The 17,197-nt window shown below is 40.3% G+C and overlaps 1 protein-coding gene across 1 annotated transcript in view; it reads left to right on the top strand.

Annotated features, from left to right (window-relative positions):
• The window catches only part of TMCO3 (transmembrane and coiled-coil domains 3), a 35,501-nt gene that overhangs the window by 5,453 nt on the left and 12,851 nt on the right, over positions 1-17,197 (top strand). Inside the window, exons 2-8 of the mRNA XM_009898722.2 lie at positions 485-664; positions 7,920-8,111; positions 8,951-9,079; positions 11,959-12,051; positions 13,115-13,301; positions 14,273-14,390; positions 14,962-15,157. Of these exons, the coding sequence (XP_009897024.1) occupies positions 485-664; positions 7,920-8,111; positions 8,951-9,079; positions 11,959-12,051; positions 13,115-13,301; positions 14,273-14,390; positions 14,962-15,157 (1,095 nt within the window). The remainder of the gene's footprint in view (positions 1-484; positions 665-7,919; positions 8,112-8,950; positions 9,080-11,958; positions 12,052-13,114; positions 13,302-14,272; positions 14,391-14,961; positions 15,158-17,197) is intronic.

The following is a 17,197-nucleotide window of genomic DNA, read 5'->3' as shown; positions in this document are numbered from 1 at the left end:
AGCTGTAGAGGGCAATGAGGTCACCCCTGATCCTTCTCTTCTCCAGGCTAAACAATCCCAGCTCCCTCAGCCTCTCCTCATAGGGCTTGTGCTCAAGGCCTCTCACCAGCCTTGTTGCCCTTCTCTGAGCTTTACTCAGAGCTCAGTACCGAGCTTTAAACTTTATGCGGCTTTGAGATGTTTTCTGGAGCTCCTCAAAGTAATTTCTCTCTTGTGTTTTATGTATTGTAACCTTGGGGCAACTCTACTTTTAGTGGAATAGAAAAGGTGAACATTTTGTTTGGTGGTGGCTTTTCTTGCCTGCTTCCCCCAATGAAAGTTAGCATGAGTGAAAGCAGTTTTCAGATGCCATTATGAAGTCCATATTGCTTTTTCAATTCCACATGTAAGATGTTTTGTGTCAAAAGAAGCATGCATTTGTCAAATGTTTTTTCTACCTGAAGCCCTGGCCAGTGCTTTACCTGTGTGTTGTAAAATTCAACAGGAAGAAATGGAATACGTTGAACTCTTGGCAGCTGAAAAACATCAGGTTGAAGCCCTGAAGAACATGCAGCATCAAAACAAAAGCCTGTCAATGCTTGATGAAATTCTAGAAGATGTCAGGAAGGCAGCTGATAGATTGGAAGAGGAAATAGAAGAGCATGCCTTTGATGACAACAAATCTGTAAGTGACGTTTTAGACTGTCTTTTCATTGGTATGCATTTATTTTTTAGCTGATACATGCCCTGTAAGGGCTCTTAAATAGATGTTAGGATTTTATTGGCTATTTAAAACCCCCCAAACTTTTGGCTCTGCTGAAGAAACTAGTGGTAGATTGCTTGTTAGGAGTGAGCAAACATGAATAATTACTCCTTTTTTTTGCTAGTGATTTCTGTGTTTTGTTTTTTAAAAAATTTAATTCATTTGAGAGTCCTTCCTGCAGCTGCTACTTTAACAGTGACAAGTGTAGTCCATCTTGCTGATACAGACCATGAGACTTAAGCAGTCTCGATGGATGGGGACAGTGATATTTAAGCTTTGCAGGATAAAGAGTTACCATGTTACACATCGACTCCGCTTTTTCTTTTGCTTTGTTGAGAAAGTTACGGGAGAGCAAGAATCTTTGCAGTTTGTCTTCACAGTCTGGGCAAAGATATTGTTCAGGGGAAGGACCTGAAATTTGCTTATGATATTGCTTTCTTCCACTTCTGATTTCCTCTGCTTTTTCTACCTTGGTACTATTTGCAATGTTTATTTTCTGATTCATATGATGGACAGTGTCCCTCAGGTAAGGCTGTGTCTGTTTGGAGCTAGTAGTGCCCCATTGTACCATCTTTGGAGACTGACTCTAAATTGGTCCTGTTTGCAATTTTTATTGTGGCTTTTGCTCTTGGAAACATTTTACTGATTTGCAGTTTGAGCAAATCATCAGAGGTCAGCACAGCTCCTGAATTCTGCTGAGGAGAAAAAAACAGTTGCTCCATATCAGAGAGCCAGGGCGTTTTTCAGTAATAGTACTTAAAGTGAGAGAAAGCGAAAGCAGCTTTTTATTTTGTATACACCAGCTCTCACCGGTTGTCTCCAGTGGGAAAATGACCTAGCAGGACCAACAGCGGGGATGGGCCAAGGTAGCTGGAGTGCCCTCTTCTGTTCTGCTGGGTTATAACGGCACTTTTTGAAGAGACCAGGAATAAAGTTTCCTCGGCTACACGTGTTACTTGGCGAAATGCCAAGGCATCCTATTGGGGAATGTATAAATAAACCTGAGCTAAATCACTTAATGCAAGACAAGAGTATTTGCGCACTTTATTGTGTTACGTACAACCTGCTTTCAGAAATTGCTGGTTTGGGAAATAAAACCCTGGGAAAAAATGCTTGGGTCTGTGTTTGGTTTTTTTATGTCCTCAAATTTATTAGTACTTCAAAACTCATTTGAACCTGTGCCATCTGCTCTTGGTCTTCTAGTATAGTCTGTCTTTTGCCAGTTTCCTTTTCTTTTACAGAAGTAAAAATGTACTATAATAGTCTCAAAAGACATTATTTTTGTGTATATTACACAGAACCTCTCCCCCCCACACTTTCATAATTGTTTTAATCTTATAAGCATCTTCCCTTTTCTTCCTCATATTGTTTCTGACCTGTGCTGTGAACTGCACTAGATGAGGAATGTATGAATTCAATTACATTGCTCTTATATGATGTTTGATACTTTAAATTTTGGTGCAGAGAAGTTTGGTTAGATTCCAGACCGACAAGCTATCTACAAAGGAACATATAACAAACTCTATATGTGCTTGGAGTTCCAGAGGTTCAAAGTAAATGTTTCACTGCTAATGTGTTTTATAAGATAGCTAAATTATCACTAATGTCATAACATTAAATTCCCAAGAAGATGCTAGAACAGATGTTGGCTTGTTAGCATTTTGTGTTTTAAGCAAAGTAATAGCAGTCTACAAGATGGGGACACTGCACTGAACAGGGAAATCACTCTAATGTGAAAGTCAGCATAAAGTATGTTTTGCCTTGCAGATCCAACATTTAACAGTAAGCTCTAAGCTATGTTTCAGTATTCCTGCAGTAGCAATGAGGGTATGGGAGAGGGAATTGGGAGCAGAGATGACAGACAGAAGAACTGTAGGATTTGGCATGTACTGTGTATTCTGATTTATAAACAGTTCTTCATGTTTGCTGACTATAGGGAAGCCTTTCTTTTTTGCTCCAGTACTGTGAGGATAATTTGCATGCACATGGTATGCAGTTGCTCCTGCTTTCTCCCATCAGCTGAAAACATAGAAGCATGGGTTGGTCTCTTAGAATTGTCAGTGGGCATCTGATTCTGGAATGAAAAATAGCCTGGTAAGTAAGGAGCTTAGGTGAATAGAGGTCAAATGTTTAGGAAAAGACAGGATTTGGGGGAGAAAGAGAGTGAAAAGACAAATGTCATAATTCATAAGAAGAACATGCTTGTCAAGCTCACCCTCCAGCAACTAAAAACGATGATGTTCAAAGCAGCTATTTTTTGTTTCTGAACAATTCTGCAACCATCATAATTTGTTTAAAATTCCTTGTTTCCTTCTCTGATTCCTCGTGCCTATCAAGTCTTTTGACCCTAATCATCTTACACGATGTACAAAAACAGGGGCAGAGGTCATTCCCATAATGAAGCTTTCTATCTAATTACGTACAAATGTAAGTAGTGAAAGAAAATGATAAAAAAGTGTAAGTTAAATATTGAAAACATAATCTTTATGGAACAGTTTGAGGAATACGCTGGAGAAACAGTGAAGGAAAACAGGAGGCTGTTTTATAGATGGCTTATGTGAGCACTTCGTTAAATTTTAGAGTTGCTTGGGCAAAATAGGGCAGTCCAGAAGAGTTGAATATTTCATAGTCAGTCATTGGAATGACAGCTGCCTACTCTCTATACACAGAATCACAGAATATATGTTTGGAAGAGACCAAGATCATACAGTCCAACCTGCAGTCCGACATCAGAGGCTCAACACTAAACCATGTTCCTAAGCACTAAGTCCACACACCTTTGAACACCCTCAGGGATGGTGATTCCACCAATGTCCACTTCCCACAGACATTTCTCCTAAGTCGTGTACTCCAGGCACTTCATGAGCCTCATTGCCCTGCTCTGGATATGCTCTAGCACCTGAACATCCTTCTTATAGTGAGGGTCCCTGAACTGAACACAATACTTGTGGTGTGGCCTCACAAGTGTTGAGTACAGGGGGACAATCACCTCCCTGTTCCTGTTGGTCACAGCGTTTCTAATACAAGCCAGGATGCCACTGGCTTTCTTGGCCATCTGGGCATACTGCTGACTCATATTCAGTCAACTATCAACCAATATTCCCAAGTCTTTCTCCAAGCTGCAGCTTTACAACCACACTTTCTGAATTTGTAACTTACTATGGGGTTGTTGTGACCCAAGGGCAGGACCTGGCACTTGGCCTTGTTGAACTTCATGCAATTAACCTTGGTCCATCAGTGTAACCTGTCTGGATCCCACTATAACGATTCCTTGCCCTCTAGCAGGTTAACACAGCCACCCAGCTTGCGGTCATCTGCAAACTTACTGAGGGTGCCCTCATCCAGATCATTAGAATAGAATAGAATAGAATAAACCAGGTTGGAAGAGACCTTTGAGATCACCATGTCCACCCTATCATCCAACACTACCCAATCAACTAAACCATGCAACCAAGCATCCTGTCAAGCCTCGCCCTGAACACCCCCAGCGACGGTGACCCCACCACCTCCTCAGGCAGCCCATTCCAGTGGGCAATCACTCTCTCTGTGTAAAACTTCCTCCTAACCTCCAGCCTAAACCTCCCCTGACGCAGCCTGAGACTGTGTCCTCTTGTTCTGGTACTGGTTGCCTGGGAGAAGAGACCAACCTCTGCCTCACTACAACCCCCCTTCAGGTAGTTGTAGAGAGCAATAAGGTCACCCCTGAGTCTCCTCCTCTCCAGACTAAGCAACCCCAGCTCCCTCAGCCTCTCCTCATAGGGCTTGTGCTCCAAGCCCCTCACCAACCTTGTTGCCCTTTTCTGGACACGCTCCAGCAAGTCAACCTCCTTCCTAAACTGAGGGGCCCAGAACTGGACACAGGACTCGAGGTGCGGCCTAACCAGTGCAGTGTACAGGGGCAGAATGAGCTCCCTGCTCCTGCTGGCCACACTCTTCCTGATGCAGGCCAGGATGCCATTGGCCCTCTTAGCTGCCTGGGCACACTGCAGGCTCATGTTCAGCCTACCATCAACCAGCACCCCCAGGTCCCTTTCCACCTGACTGCTCTCCAGCCACTCTGACCCCAGCCTGTAGCTCTGCATGGGGTTGTTGTGGCCAATGTGCAGAACCCGGCACTTGGATGTGTTCAATCTCATGCCGTTGGACTCTGCCCATCTGCCCAGCCTGTCGAGGTCCCTCTGCAGAGCCTCTCTACCCTCCAGCAGATTAATAAAGATATTAAAGAGAACAGGCCCCAGTACTCAGCCCTGGGGGACACCACTTGTGACTGGGCACCAGCCAGATTTAACTCTAGTCACCACCACTCTTTGGGCCTGGCCATCCAGCCAGGTTTTTTTATCCTGTGCAGAGTATACTTATCCAAGCCTTGTGCCGTGAGTTTCTGAAGGAGAATGCTCTGGGAGATAGTGTCAAAAGCTTTCCTGAAGTCCAGGCAGACAATGTCCACAGCCCTTCCCTCATCCACTGGGCAGGTGTGATAGTTTCAGGCTGTGCCTCTAAGAAAAGGATTTTTCATTGGTAGATGAGTGGGATGTAGTTTTACCATCTCACATTCTTCTTTCATTCCGTCTTTCTGCTTGCATGCTGGCTGTTCCTGGACAGAGAGACCTCTTATCATCTAACAACCTTGAGATAAGGCCACTGACTTTCTTAACAATGTTTTTGAACTAAGATTTTCCCTAACATCTCTCTTTTTCTCTTTTTTTCTAATTAACAAGAGGGAAAAGGGAGGGAGAGGTTGTGGGGGGAGCGGGGCAGTGTCCTCCTGCCCAAGGAGGATTTCTGTACTGTTTTCTCTCTGTAAATACCTGTATAATATTGTATATACTGTATATTTTTTACATATTCATTGCATTCCATTATTGCTTGTAAAATACAGCTTACCATTTTGCTTCCCTGACTGAGTTCAACTGAGCTTTTGTTAATGTGGGTGTGTTAAACCATCACAGCAGGTCATCTTGTTGTGGGAGGAGATGAGGTTAGTCAGACAGGACCTGCCTTTCATAAAGCCAGGCTGCCTTGTGTGTGCCATGTGGTGGCACTCAGGATGATCTGCTCCATAACTAAGGTCAGACTGACAGGCCTGTAGTTCCCTGGATCATCCTTCTTGCCCTTCTTGTAAATGGGCATCACATTTGCCAGCCTCCAGTCAACTGGGATATCCCTAGTTAGCCAGGACTGTTGACAAATAATGGTGAGCAGATTGGTGAGCACATGTGCCAGCTCCTTGAGTACCCTTGGATGGATTCCATATAATCCCACAGACTTGTGCACAATAGGCCACTGATCATTTTCTCCTGGATTATGGGGGCTGCATTCTGCTGCTCATCCCTGTTTCCCAGTGCTGCGAGCTAGACTCTCAGGGAGCAGCTGGTGTTGCTGACAAAGACTGAGGCAAAGTAGACATTCAGCAGCTCAGCCTTTTCCTTGTCCTTGGTCACCAGGCTCCCTCCTGCATCCAGTAGTGGGTGGAGAGTCTCCTTAGCTCTTCTTTTCCTGTTAACATATTTATAGAAACATTATTATCTATATTGTCCTTAATGACGCTGGCCAGATTAAGTTCTAATTGAACTTTGGCCTGTCTAATTTTCTCCCTACATATCCTTGCAAGAGTCTTGTACTCTTCCTGAATTGCCTGCCCCTTCTTCCATAGCCAGTAGATTTCCCTTTTCTTCCTGAGTTCTACCCAAAGCTCTCTACTTAGCCAGGATGCTCTTTCTGCCCTGCTGGCTCATTTTATGGTGCATGGGAACAGCTTGTTCCTCTGCCTTCAAGATTTGTCTTTTGAGGAATGTCCAGCCTTTCTGGACTCCTTCATCCTCATGACTACCTCCCAGGGCATGCCATCAATCAATCTCCTAATTACATCAAAGTCTGCCTTCCAGAAGTCCAAGGATGTAGTTCTATGGAATCCCCTCCTAACTTCACTTAGAATTGAAAACTCCACCATCTCATTGTCACTTTATCCAAGATGGCCTTTACATCTCCCACTAGCCCTAGTAGAGAGGCATACCTTGTTGGCTCACTCACCAGCTGTTAGGAAGTTATCTTCCACATACTCCAGGAACCTCTGGGACTGCTCCCTGTCTGCTGTGTTGTATCTCCAGCACATACTTGGTAAGTTGAAGTCCCCCACAAGAGCAAGAGCTACCAATTCTGAGCCTTTACCCAGCCACCTGTAAAACATTTCATCAACCTCCTCATCCTGGTTGGGTGGTCTATAACAGTATCAGACCATAAGATCTACCTTGTTGGCTGTCCCCCCAATCCTTACCCACAATCATTCAACCTTGTTATGGAGACCTTCCCTGTATACAGGGCCACCCCAATGCCTCTCCCTCTGGGCCTGTTCCTCCTAAAGAGCTATAGCTGTCCAACAGAGAGCTGCAGTTACGGGATTCATCCCACCATGTTTCCATCAGGACAATAGTATCATCATTTTCTTGCTTGACAATAGCTTCAAGCTCTTCCTGCTGATTGCCCATGCTGCATACATTGGCATAGATGCACTGTAGTTGGTGTGCTGCCTTCCAAAAGAAGCAGCAACCTTAACTGTTTCTGAATATTGTTGAAGCCTACATTATTTAAAAATGCAGTGAATAATTAAATCATCCTACTGTTTTCCACTTTGTAATTATAGGCAGTGAAGACAGAGCTAGGTAAAAACAGTTCTTATCCTCTGTCCTTCAAATTCATAGGACAGTGACTTTTTCTTGACTTGGAATGCTGTCATCATTTCAGCTTTGGTTGTTGTTGTTTTGGTTTTTTTTTGTGGACTGAATATATTTGCTGTATTTAAGGGAGTAAAAATGTTACATTTTGTTCTAACCTTTTGTGTTCTGAATGTTATAAAGGTTTCCTTAATAAAAATACCAGATGAAATGCAATTGAGAATACTGAATTGGAATTTTGTGGGCTTTGAAATGCTGTCTGTTTTTTTGGTTTGACAAGTTGGCTGAAGAGGTCTTGAAACCCCCTCCATTTTTAAACGTAGAGCAAATTAGAACCTTTTCACTTGTGGACATCAAGTTTTGATAGAGACTGTAAGACTTCTCTAAGAAGAAACTTCAGTCTTTTTGGTCAGTGTCAATGAATTCTGGAGCAACTTCAAAAACAGCTAATAGTTTTTCCCTTTTTACTGAATACTTCATTAACCATCTTTTCTTTATTCTTACAGGTAAGAGGCGTAAACTTTGAAGCGGTTTTAAGGGTGGAAGAAGATGAAGCCAACTCCAAAAGAAATGCTTCGAAGAGAGAAGTAGAGGATGACTTAGGTCTTAGTATGCTTATTGATTCCCAGAACAATCAGTATATCCTTACCAAGCCCAGAGATTCAACCATTCCTCGTGCTGATCATCATTTCATAAAGGTAGTCATTTTAGAGGCATTCTTGTCATTTGTTTTGGTAAGATTTCATCCCTTTAGTTTGCATGCCAGCGCTGCTTGGCTGAATTGAACATCGTTTCAAACTTTGTCCCTCTAAAGTTAGCCTGGCATTTGTGATTCCCTCATTTACTGGCCACTGTGTTCCTACTCTTAATATAATTTTCACAAGACTGGTCATGTTGTCAGAGGAATCCTCTCTTGTTTTTATATGATTTAACTTGTTGCGCCTCTGGCACACGGTCTCTTCTCTTGGACTGCACAGCAGGCTGCTGCTGTGCCTAATGAGCACCTTGTGCGTTGTCACTCGAGAGAATTGATCTGTTTATGTCTTGTGATGAAAAAAGGGGTGCTGGAAAATACCTATACATGGGTTTTATTCTATTTGTGTTTCACGAAGAATAACTGCATAGGGATTTAATAAAAACAAAACAAACCCCCAAACCAAGCAAACACACAAAACAAAACAAAACAAAACAAAACAAAACAAAACAAAACAAAACAAAAGACCCCAGACAAACAAAAAATCAAAATGGATCTGTTTCACCATTTTCTCTTAATGAAAAATATCCTCACCCCCTCACAATTCCCCAGAAAACTGTCTGCCTCATGAAATATATGTAAAATATATAATAAATTGTTTGGAAGTCCCCAAAGGTACCAATTACTTACACCTACCACAAAGTGTTCAGGTTAGTTTACTGAAGTGGTCTTTTCATTTCACAGGCTGTGTTCTACATTTAAATTGGAAAGATAATAGTCTTGAATTCATCCCAAATTTGTGAGTTCTTAATATTAATACATTTGTAAATCTTACATGTTTAGGATATTGTGACAATAGGAATGCTGTCTTTGCCGTGTGGCTGGCTGTGCACAACAATAGGATTGCCAACTATGTTTGGGTATATCATCTGTGGAGTGCTTTTAGGGCCATCAGGACTAAATAGCATCAAGGTAAGTGTACACATTTTTCTTGACTTCTTTAATTTGTTGTTGAAATCTTTAAAAGTATCTTTAAAAGAATACGGTATTTCCAACTTAAAATGTGTTTAAGCAAAAAAAGAGAAATCCCTAAACCTGGACCTCTGTATACTGGGGCCTTAAAATTTTATCTCTTTGGTTTATTTTTTTCCCCATATATATGCATTGTTGAAAGTGAAAGCTGAAGAGTTTTTGCTTTTGTTTTGTTTTCTTTAATCACAAAGCATCACATTTGAGAGCCAGATTATTTAAATGACATCAGATATTCAGAAATTTGCCAAAAGTCAGTGTTGGCAGTCAAGGAAGTGTTTGAAAGCAAGTAATAGCCTGAGTAGCATAGCTTGGCTTCCCAGAGTCATTTTGCATCTCTGTAGTTCTTTCATCCATCCCAGTCACCCTAGCTCTTTTCCAGTACCCTGTCTACATTCCTGAAGTCTCTTGAACCTTTTTAGCTCCATCACGTGTACCCTGATTACTAGCTGATGCCAGACTGTGGGCTGTGGTTGGCTGGACACTGCACATGTTTTGATTAGTGGTCTGGTATGCATTAACAGGTTGTTTAGCCAGCAGGCAAAACAAGAACACATGTCAAGCTTACATTGAAATGTCTGGTTAAGTTACATATATGTCTGTTACACTGATATCCCTGTAACTGCTCAGAGCTTATTGTTGTTGTAACCTCTACTTCTCTGTCTACTTTTGTTGAAAATGACTGTTGGGCTCAAAAGTAAGTAGGGCTGAGTAGAAATTGTAGGATTTTGCCAATCTTGTATTGGTTGAGGAAGCTGCAAATACTACACTTCCAAATTTTCATATTCTAAAACAGATTAAATAATAACCTTTGTGTTGTATGTAACTTCTGGGTTGAGTAAGTCTGGAAAGCTTGACCACCTAGACTGAGAAATGAGACAGCAAGCTTGGCATTAGAAAGAGATTCAACAATGAATTTTCAGAGACTTAAAATGAGGATAGAAAAACTCAGGAGATGTGGCATAGACAGCTGGTCAGTGAGGTGGATTGCAAACTGGCTCAACAACAGAGTTCCGAGGGTCGTCATCAGTGGCACAGAGTCAACTTGGGGGCCTGTGGCCAGTGGTGTTCCCCAGGGATCAGTATTGGATCCAGTTTTGTTCAGTATCTGGATGAGAGGATTGAGAGTACCCTCAGTATGTTTGCTGATGATACAAAACTCGGGGGTGGGGTGTCTGGTTGTGGGTTGGCTGACACCCCATCAAGCTGTGCCGCCATCCAACGTGACCTGGAGAGGCTGAAGAGCTGGGTTCAAGCAAACCTCATGAAGTTTAATAAGGACAAGTGCAGAGTCCTGTGTCTGGGGAGGAATAACAGCATGTAGCAGTACAGGTTGGGAGCTGCCCTGCTGGAAAGTAGCTCCACAGAGAAAGACCTTGGAGTGCTGGTGGACAGCAAGTTCTCCATGGAACAACAATGTGCCCTTGAGGCCAAGGGAGCCAGTGGTATCCTGGGGTGTATCAAGAAAAGTGTGTCCAGCAAGTCTAGGGAAGTTCTTCTACCTCTCTACTCTGCCCTGGTGAGACCACATCTGGAATACAGCATCCAGTTTTGGGGTCCCCAGTTCAAGAGAGACAGAAAACTGCTGGAGAGAATCCGACAGAGAGCCACGAGGATAATTAGGGGACTTGAGTGTCTCCCCTATGAAGAGAGATGAGTCTCCCTGGGGCTATTTAGTCTTGAGGAGAGAAGACTGAGAGGGGATCTCATCAATGTGTATAAATATTTGAGTGGGTGGGTGTCAAGTGGAGGGTGCCAAGTTCTTTTCATAGGTGCACAGTAGTAAGACAAGGAACAACAGGTTCAAGCTTGAACATAGAAGATTTGACCTCAACATGAGGAGAAATTTCTTTACAGTGAGGGTGACGGAGCACTGGAAACAGGCTGGTCAGGGAGATTGTGGAGTCGTCTTCTCTGGAGACTTTCAAAACCCACCTGGGTGCATTCCTGTGTGGACTACCCTAAGTGATCCTGCTTTGGCAGGGGGTTGGACCCAATGATCTCTTGAGGTCCCTTCCAACCTCTAATATACTGTGATGCTGTGAAGATGCTGTGGTCAGAACAGATAGGAGACATTTCTTTTAGTGAGCTGCCTGTTTCTTGTGGAGCTGTGATTAAACATTATTTATCTGCATAATGTTCATGTTGACTTGAGTCTCTCATGCATGCTGTCTTATTTTGTCACTTCAGTATTTCATACAGAGTTAAATGTTGGAGGAACTGGGGAGTTGGGCAGATTTTATTCTGGCAGGGAGAGGCAGATTCTAATCTGGCAGGGAAGACGGTTTCCATCTTCATTGATGATAGACTCTGTCTTCTGGTCTGGACTTTACATCCATAATGAAATGCTAGATTTATCTGTTGTGACAAGGAAGAACACCATTTGTCCTGCTATTGCACCCTTCTCTCTTTTAAGTGAGAAGGTTGATAGTTGTACTGTGAAAGACTGATGCATGGACTCTATGGGATGGACCGCAGAATAGCAACTACAGTCTAGCAGAATGATTAGACCAATAAAGTAACTAGCTAGGAATTACTTCTGTAATGCAGCCCTTCTGGGGTTTACTAGCATATGCATAAACCACAACCTATTTAGTTTCAACAAGCAAGCAAGCTTATCTGGATCAGCACACATTTGCATTTTGGGTGACCGATGCTATCCAACCAAATTATCTCGTTGCAGCCAGTCAATAGGGCGATCAAGTGAACTACCTGTGGAAACACTGTGAGAAACAATTTGTTTTGTCAGTGGACTTGTAACTTGTATTATAAGTAGATTGCTGTGCACTGATTTTTATGTTTTCTTTAATTTTGTTTTAAAGTCTATTGTACAGGTGGAGACCTTAGGAGAGTTCGGGGTATTCTTCACTCTCTTTCTAGTTGGTCTGGAATTTTCTCCTGAAAGATTAAGAAAGGTATTATTTTTTTGTATAATACCCTACATCACAGTATTTAATTGCTAATGTTCCAGTTATCAATTATATTTCAGATTTTTCCATCTCTCACAGTTTATGGAAATCCACCTCTGCTTCATTTGAACATGCAGTAGCGTGCAGTTGCTGTTGTGGAGTGTCCAGTGATGGTTGCCAGTCCTATTCTTAAAAAAATTAGAAACTGGTTGTTAAGTGCTGCAGACAGAATGGATGATAACACAGAGTACTGGCTAATAAACTGACTGTGCAAGTATGTCAGCACAATCTGAAATATTACATGATGTAGCCATCAAAATTCAGAAAAAAAGTGATTGTAATTAAAAAGAAAAGTTGTTCTCATAAAATAGGTTGGACTTGATGATCTCTGAGGTGTTTTCCAACCTGGTTGATTCTGTGAAATCAGCTAGAATTTGAATAGTGGAAAACTGCTGAAAAATATGTAAAGACTGTAGGTATCTATGTAAAGAGTTGTGAGGTTTTTGATTTGTTGCTAAACTGATGGTTTTGAGTTAATGAGACTCTAAAAGCTTTAACTGAAATGTGCTAAAATTGATGAGCATTCTGCTTATCCTGCTATTTCTAGTCTAAGGTCAAAGATAAAACCCAGTAATTTATGGGTGTAAATTGTTACTTCAGAATTGTGTGCTCACTAGCGTGATGTGAGATGGTGGACTTGATGATGGTCTTTGCCACTTCCATTTCCTTTTTCTCCACCCTGGAATCACATCAAATAACTGGTATTCCATTCAATGATTTTAATATGTTTCAACCCATGATGGACCTTTGGTGCTTAGTTTGTCTGTGAGCTCTGAGCAATTTGCCTAATTTCTGGTAACAAGCCTTCTGTCCTAGACTATTACCTCCTAAGCATAATAACTTCAGAGTTTTAGGGTGTATAGAATGGCAGCCTGTTGCTTCTGCGGTCCAGCACTGCAGCCCCGAATCACGCATCTTTAACTGCTTATTTGTGCTGCAAATCACTGCAGCTTATCAGTAAGAAAAGTGTCATCAGTCATTTTTCATAAGAACTTGTTTTCTTCCCTAGGTATGGAAAATATCTTTGCAAGGACCCTGCTACATGACAATTCTGATGATTGCCTTTGGTTTACTATGGGGACACTTGCTCCAAATTCGACCAACACAAAGTGTCTTCATTTCCACTTGTTTGTCTTTATCAAGCACACCGTTAGTGTCAAGATTTCTTGCTGGTAGTGTTCGAGGCGATAAAGAAGGTAAATATGATTTTACATATGGACTACTGTAGTATCTAAATAAAATCTGGAAGGAGTTTACATTGTAATATTACAAGAGAAACCTTTTAAAAATAAAACTGAACAAAATCCACTGTTAAGTTTGATTTACAAGTGATTATTCTCCTTTAACACTTAACAGTGTTATGTATATTCTTGTTATGAGGTGTACCTTCTATTTACATAGTAAGTCCTCTTTGGAGAAAGAGAATATAGCCCAATCAGTACTTTCCACATTAAGAATTTACTTCACTGAGGGCCTGGAGTCCTTTTAAGATGTTACCAGGTTAGACCGTTACTACTAGTCTGTCACCAGGGCAGAAAAGCTAATTTAAATAATTCACATCCTTCTTTAACAAGCTCAGACCAGCTCAGGTAGTCTTTCATAGCTAACAGCTCTTCAAGTATGTATGTTCAAATGCCATATCACTGGCTTCTCAAAGCCTTCTAAATGTTTCCTTTCAAAAGTTTTGCTATCCTGCTTTCTTCTACTTAAACCTCCCTCATATGTACTGCATTAAATTTCTTCCCACTCCCTAGAATATTCATATTCTAATGCCTAAACTTTAAGTGTATGTTTTACACATACTGGCTCTCACTTGTGTCTGTTATTCTAAAGACTGTATGCTTTCAGTAAAGGAGTTCCAGTAAATGCATAAGTAGTGCTTAGCTGCTAATCAGAGTCTGCTTTATTGTGTAACACAAGCTTCATAGCAATATTTTCTTTATATTTTTAGCATACTTTGATATATATGCATTTTAATTTATTTACTGATGGGGTAAAAAAAAAACCAACAAAACCCAACAACAACCACCAAACAGAAGGCTTTGAATGACCTCACCCCATTGAGTTGTAACTTAGCCTCTATTTGATGAAGGCATTGCTAGTTTTCTGAGCGGTACAGGCATTCATAGATGATAAATGTTTCCACAACTGCTTTGTTGGTGTACAGGGGATATTGACTACAGCAGCGTACTACTTGGCATGTTGGTGATGCAGGATGTGCAGCTTGGTTTATTTATAGCTGTCATGCCTACACTTATTCAAGTAGGAGTGAGCACACATTCCAGGTAAAACCAATATTGTTTGTATTGTTCTTCCACCCATTTCTAATTAGTATGTAGATTGGAAATATGAATATTAGAACACTACAGTTAATACCAGTCCTGTGATAGATAGGCACTCTGTTCTCTGCGTCCCCTTTACTATTTGCATTTGTCATGTTGCATGAGGATATTCTTTCTGCTCTAGCTGCCTTAGTCCTGTTCAGCATTTAAAATTTGTAGTGAAAACTTTGTTACTGCAACAAAAAAAAGGAGAGAATTTCCTCAATTACTTTACCTCAATTGCTTTGTTCTCTCGAGACATATTTTTGTCAAAGAATATATAGTAGTAGTATTGAGCTTAGTGGGTCACCTTGAAGATGAGTTGAAAAAAATCTTTTCTGAATCAACATGAAAGTCTAGGCTGTAAAAGAGAATGCCTGGGCACTCAGCAGATTTATAATTCATCCTGTCTATTAATATACCTTACTGTAGCTACTCAGTTTTGAATATCTGTGGAATTAGATCTTTTTATTAAGGGAAACTGGTTGGGAGGCACAAGAGCATTTAAAAGAAATTATTTGTTCTTCTCTTCCAGCATTTTCAAGGAAATACTGAGAATACTGATACTGATTGGCCAAATTCTCTTTTCTCTGGCTGCCGTTTTTCTTCTATGTCTTGTTATAAAGACTTATCTCATAGGACCCTATTATCGCAAGCTGCATACAGAAAGCAAAGGGAATAAAGAAATCCTCATTCTAGGAATAACTGCATTCATCTTCCTTATGTTAACGGTAATCTTGTGAATTAATAAACCATTTTTAATCATGTGGTAGTTCGCTGCATCAGTATCACAAAAGCCATCACACTTTTACTGCATATCCATGCACCTCTGTAATTAATTATTTGGTTTTAAAATGGTTTATAACAAACCTCAAATGCACTGATGACTCATGCATTACAGCATCCATGAGTAAGGAGAGATAAAATTTGAATGTCAATCAGATGAACTTCTGATGGTAACTTTTAATACAGCCAGTTAAATCACCGTGATTGCAGTTTTAATTTTCAACTGCTTCATATGTTTGAAAACTATTTAGGATGGGTTTTGAGCTACTGATAGTGGATGATTGTGACATTTGCTCATAAGTTTATTTTCAATAGCAACCTGTTTTTTATTATAAAATATTTTTCTGTGGGAGAGAAACAGTTTGGGATGAAGATGAGAAAGCAGAGAAATGCCTTAAGGTTCATTTTGATTTTGATACCCCTTTTGGGTTTGATTAATTTTCCTCTGAATCTTCTTTCTATTTGTTTCTATCTTACATTTCAGCCCTCTGCAAAACTATTCTGCTATGGAACAGAATGTGATAGTCACTGATAATGTTGTAGGTTAGAAACTTCAGTATTCTAGATGTGCAGAGTCTTGTGTCCTCTGAGAATTTGAGAAACATTATCCCCAAAAGTTCTTGCACTTTTTTTTTCCTGGGAGTATTTGCTGAATTATTAGAGGTCCAACAGAGAAAACTTTCAGGACAGAGAGCATACCCATAAAATATGTTGATGTCTATTGAATAAAAACACCATCCCTCTAATCAGCCATTCCTATTTCAAACATGTTATTTAAAGAAGAAAGAAAGAAGATAATTAGTTTCTCCTTTTTACTTTCTAACAAGCAGACATCACATTTGTAGAACTTCAGTAAAAACAACTGAACCACAAAAGGTACATAAAGGTACCTAGAAGGAATCTTACTTTCATTGAAAATATGTCCTGTGTAGACTAACCTCATTTAACTGGTCGTGTTGTCCCCAAGTCATGTATCAAATACACAGGGAGTTTGTCTACATGACTTTACATAATACATGTGTGTTGGATTTGCCCTGCAAAACCAGAATCCTTCAGCATGGGAAGCATTTCTGAAGGAGCAAATATTTTATGTACTTCAAGTGAAAACAATTTTTAAAGCTGATAAATAATGTTTCAAAGGTATAGGTATAGGGGATACTGCAGTTGATACCAATCCATTCATTATAGTAACGCTGCAAGTTGTGATTTGAGCACAAAGACTTAATTTAAAACAAACAAACAAAAACCCGGAACCCCGACGCCCCCAACAAAACAAAAAATTTGGTTATCCAGTAAAACAGCTCAACAAACATATCTTCTAAAAAATCAGTCCTAATTGTTATAGATACCCTGCTGTATCTGAATAAAAACATAGATTACCATCCCCCATTCTAATTTGAAAAATATGTTGCATGTATTTGGAAAGGCTAAATTAAGGTTTTTGAGTGCCTGGTAGGAAAACAATTAGACTGTCATGACCTGGTGTGATGGCAGCAAATGGAGGCAAATTGCCAGCTTGCTTTATGTACCAAAAAGATTAAGTGAAAATGTAGTTATGTTACTGCAGTACTTTATATATGAAAATGTACATTCTTTTTTCCTACATTGTATTAGGAATATCATTCCTTGTTTTCCTGGAGTACTTCTAAAAGGCTCATAACCTGCTTATGAACTCTTTTCTGTCAATTAAAACGAGAAGATTAAGGAAGACCTCAAATATTCTCTTTAATTATTTAATGAAGTTGAGATGGAGGTTTTTTCAAAGGCTCTCTAAAAATTATTTCCATTTCCATCAAAGGTTTACTTTCCTTAAAATGCAAGCTTAGAATTCATCTCTTTACTCTTGGGCAGATTTAAGTTATTAAGCCTGAAATTCTAATACATGTATTTGCATCAGAGATGTCTTTAATTTTGCTGTCTTACCATATTCATTAAGCTTCTATGATAATTAAAGAGTGGCAATAAGATACACATTATTAGAGAAT

This window comes from Dryobates pubescens, chromosome 7, assembly GCF_014839835.1.
Source record: "Dryobates pubescens isolate bDryPub1 chromosome 7, bDryPub1.pri, whole genome shotgun sequence".
Taxonomy (NCBI): Eukaryota; Metazoa; Chordata; class Aves; order Piciformes; family Picidae; genus Dryobates; species Dryobates pubescens.
The sequence above is the reverse complement of the archived record's forward strand: the minus strand, read 5'-3'. Positions and strand labels throughout refer to the sequence as shown.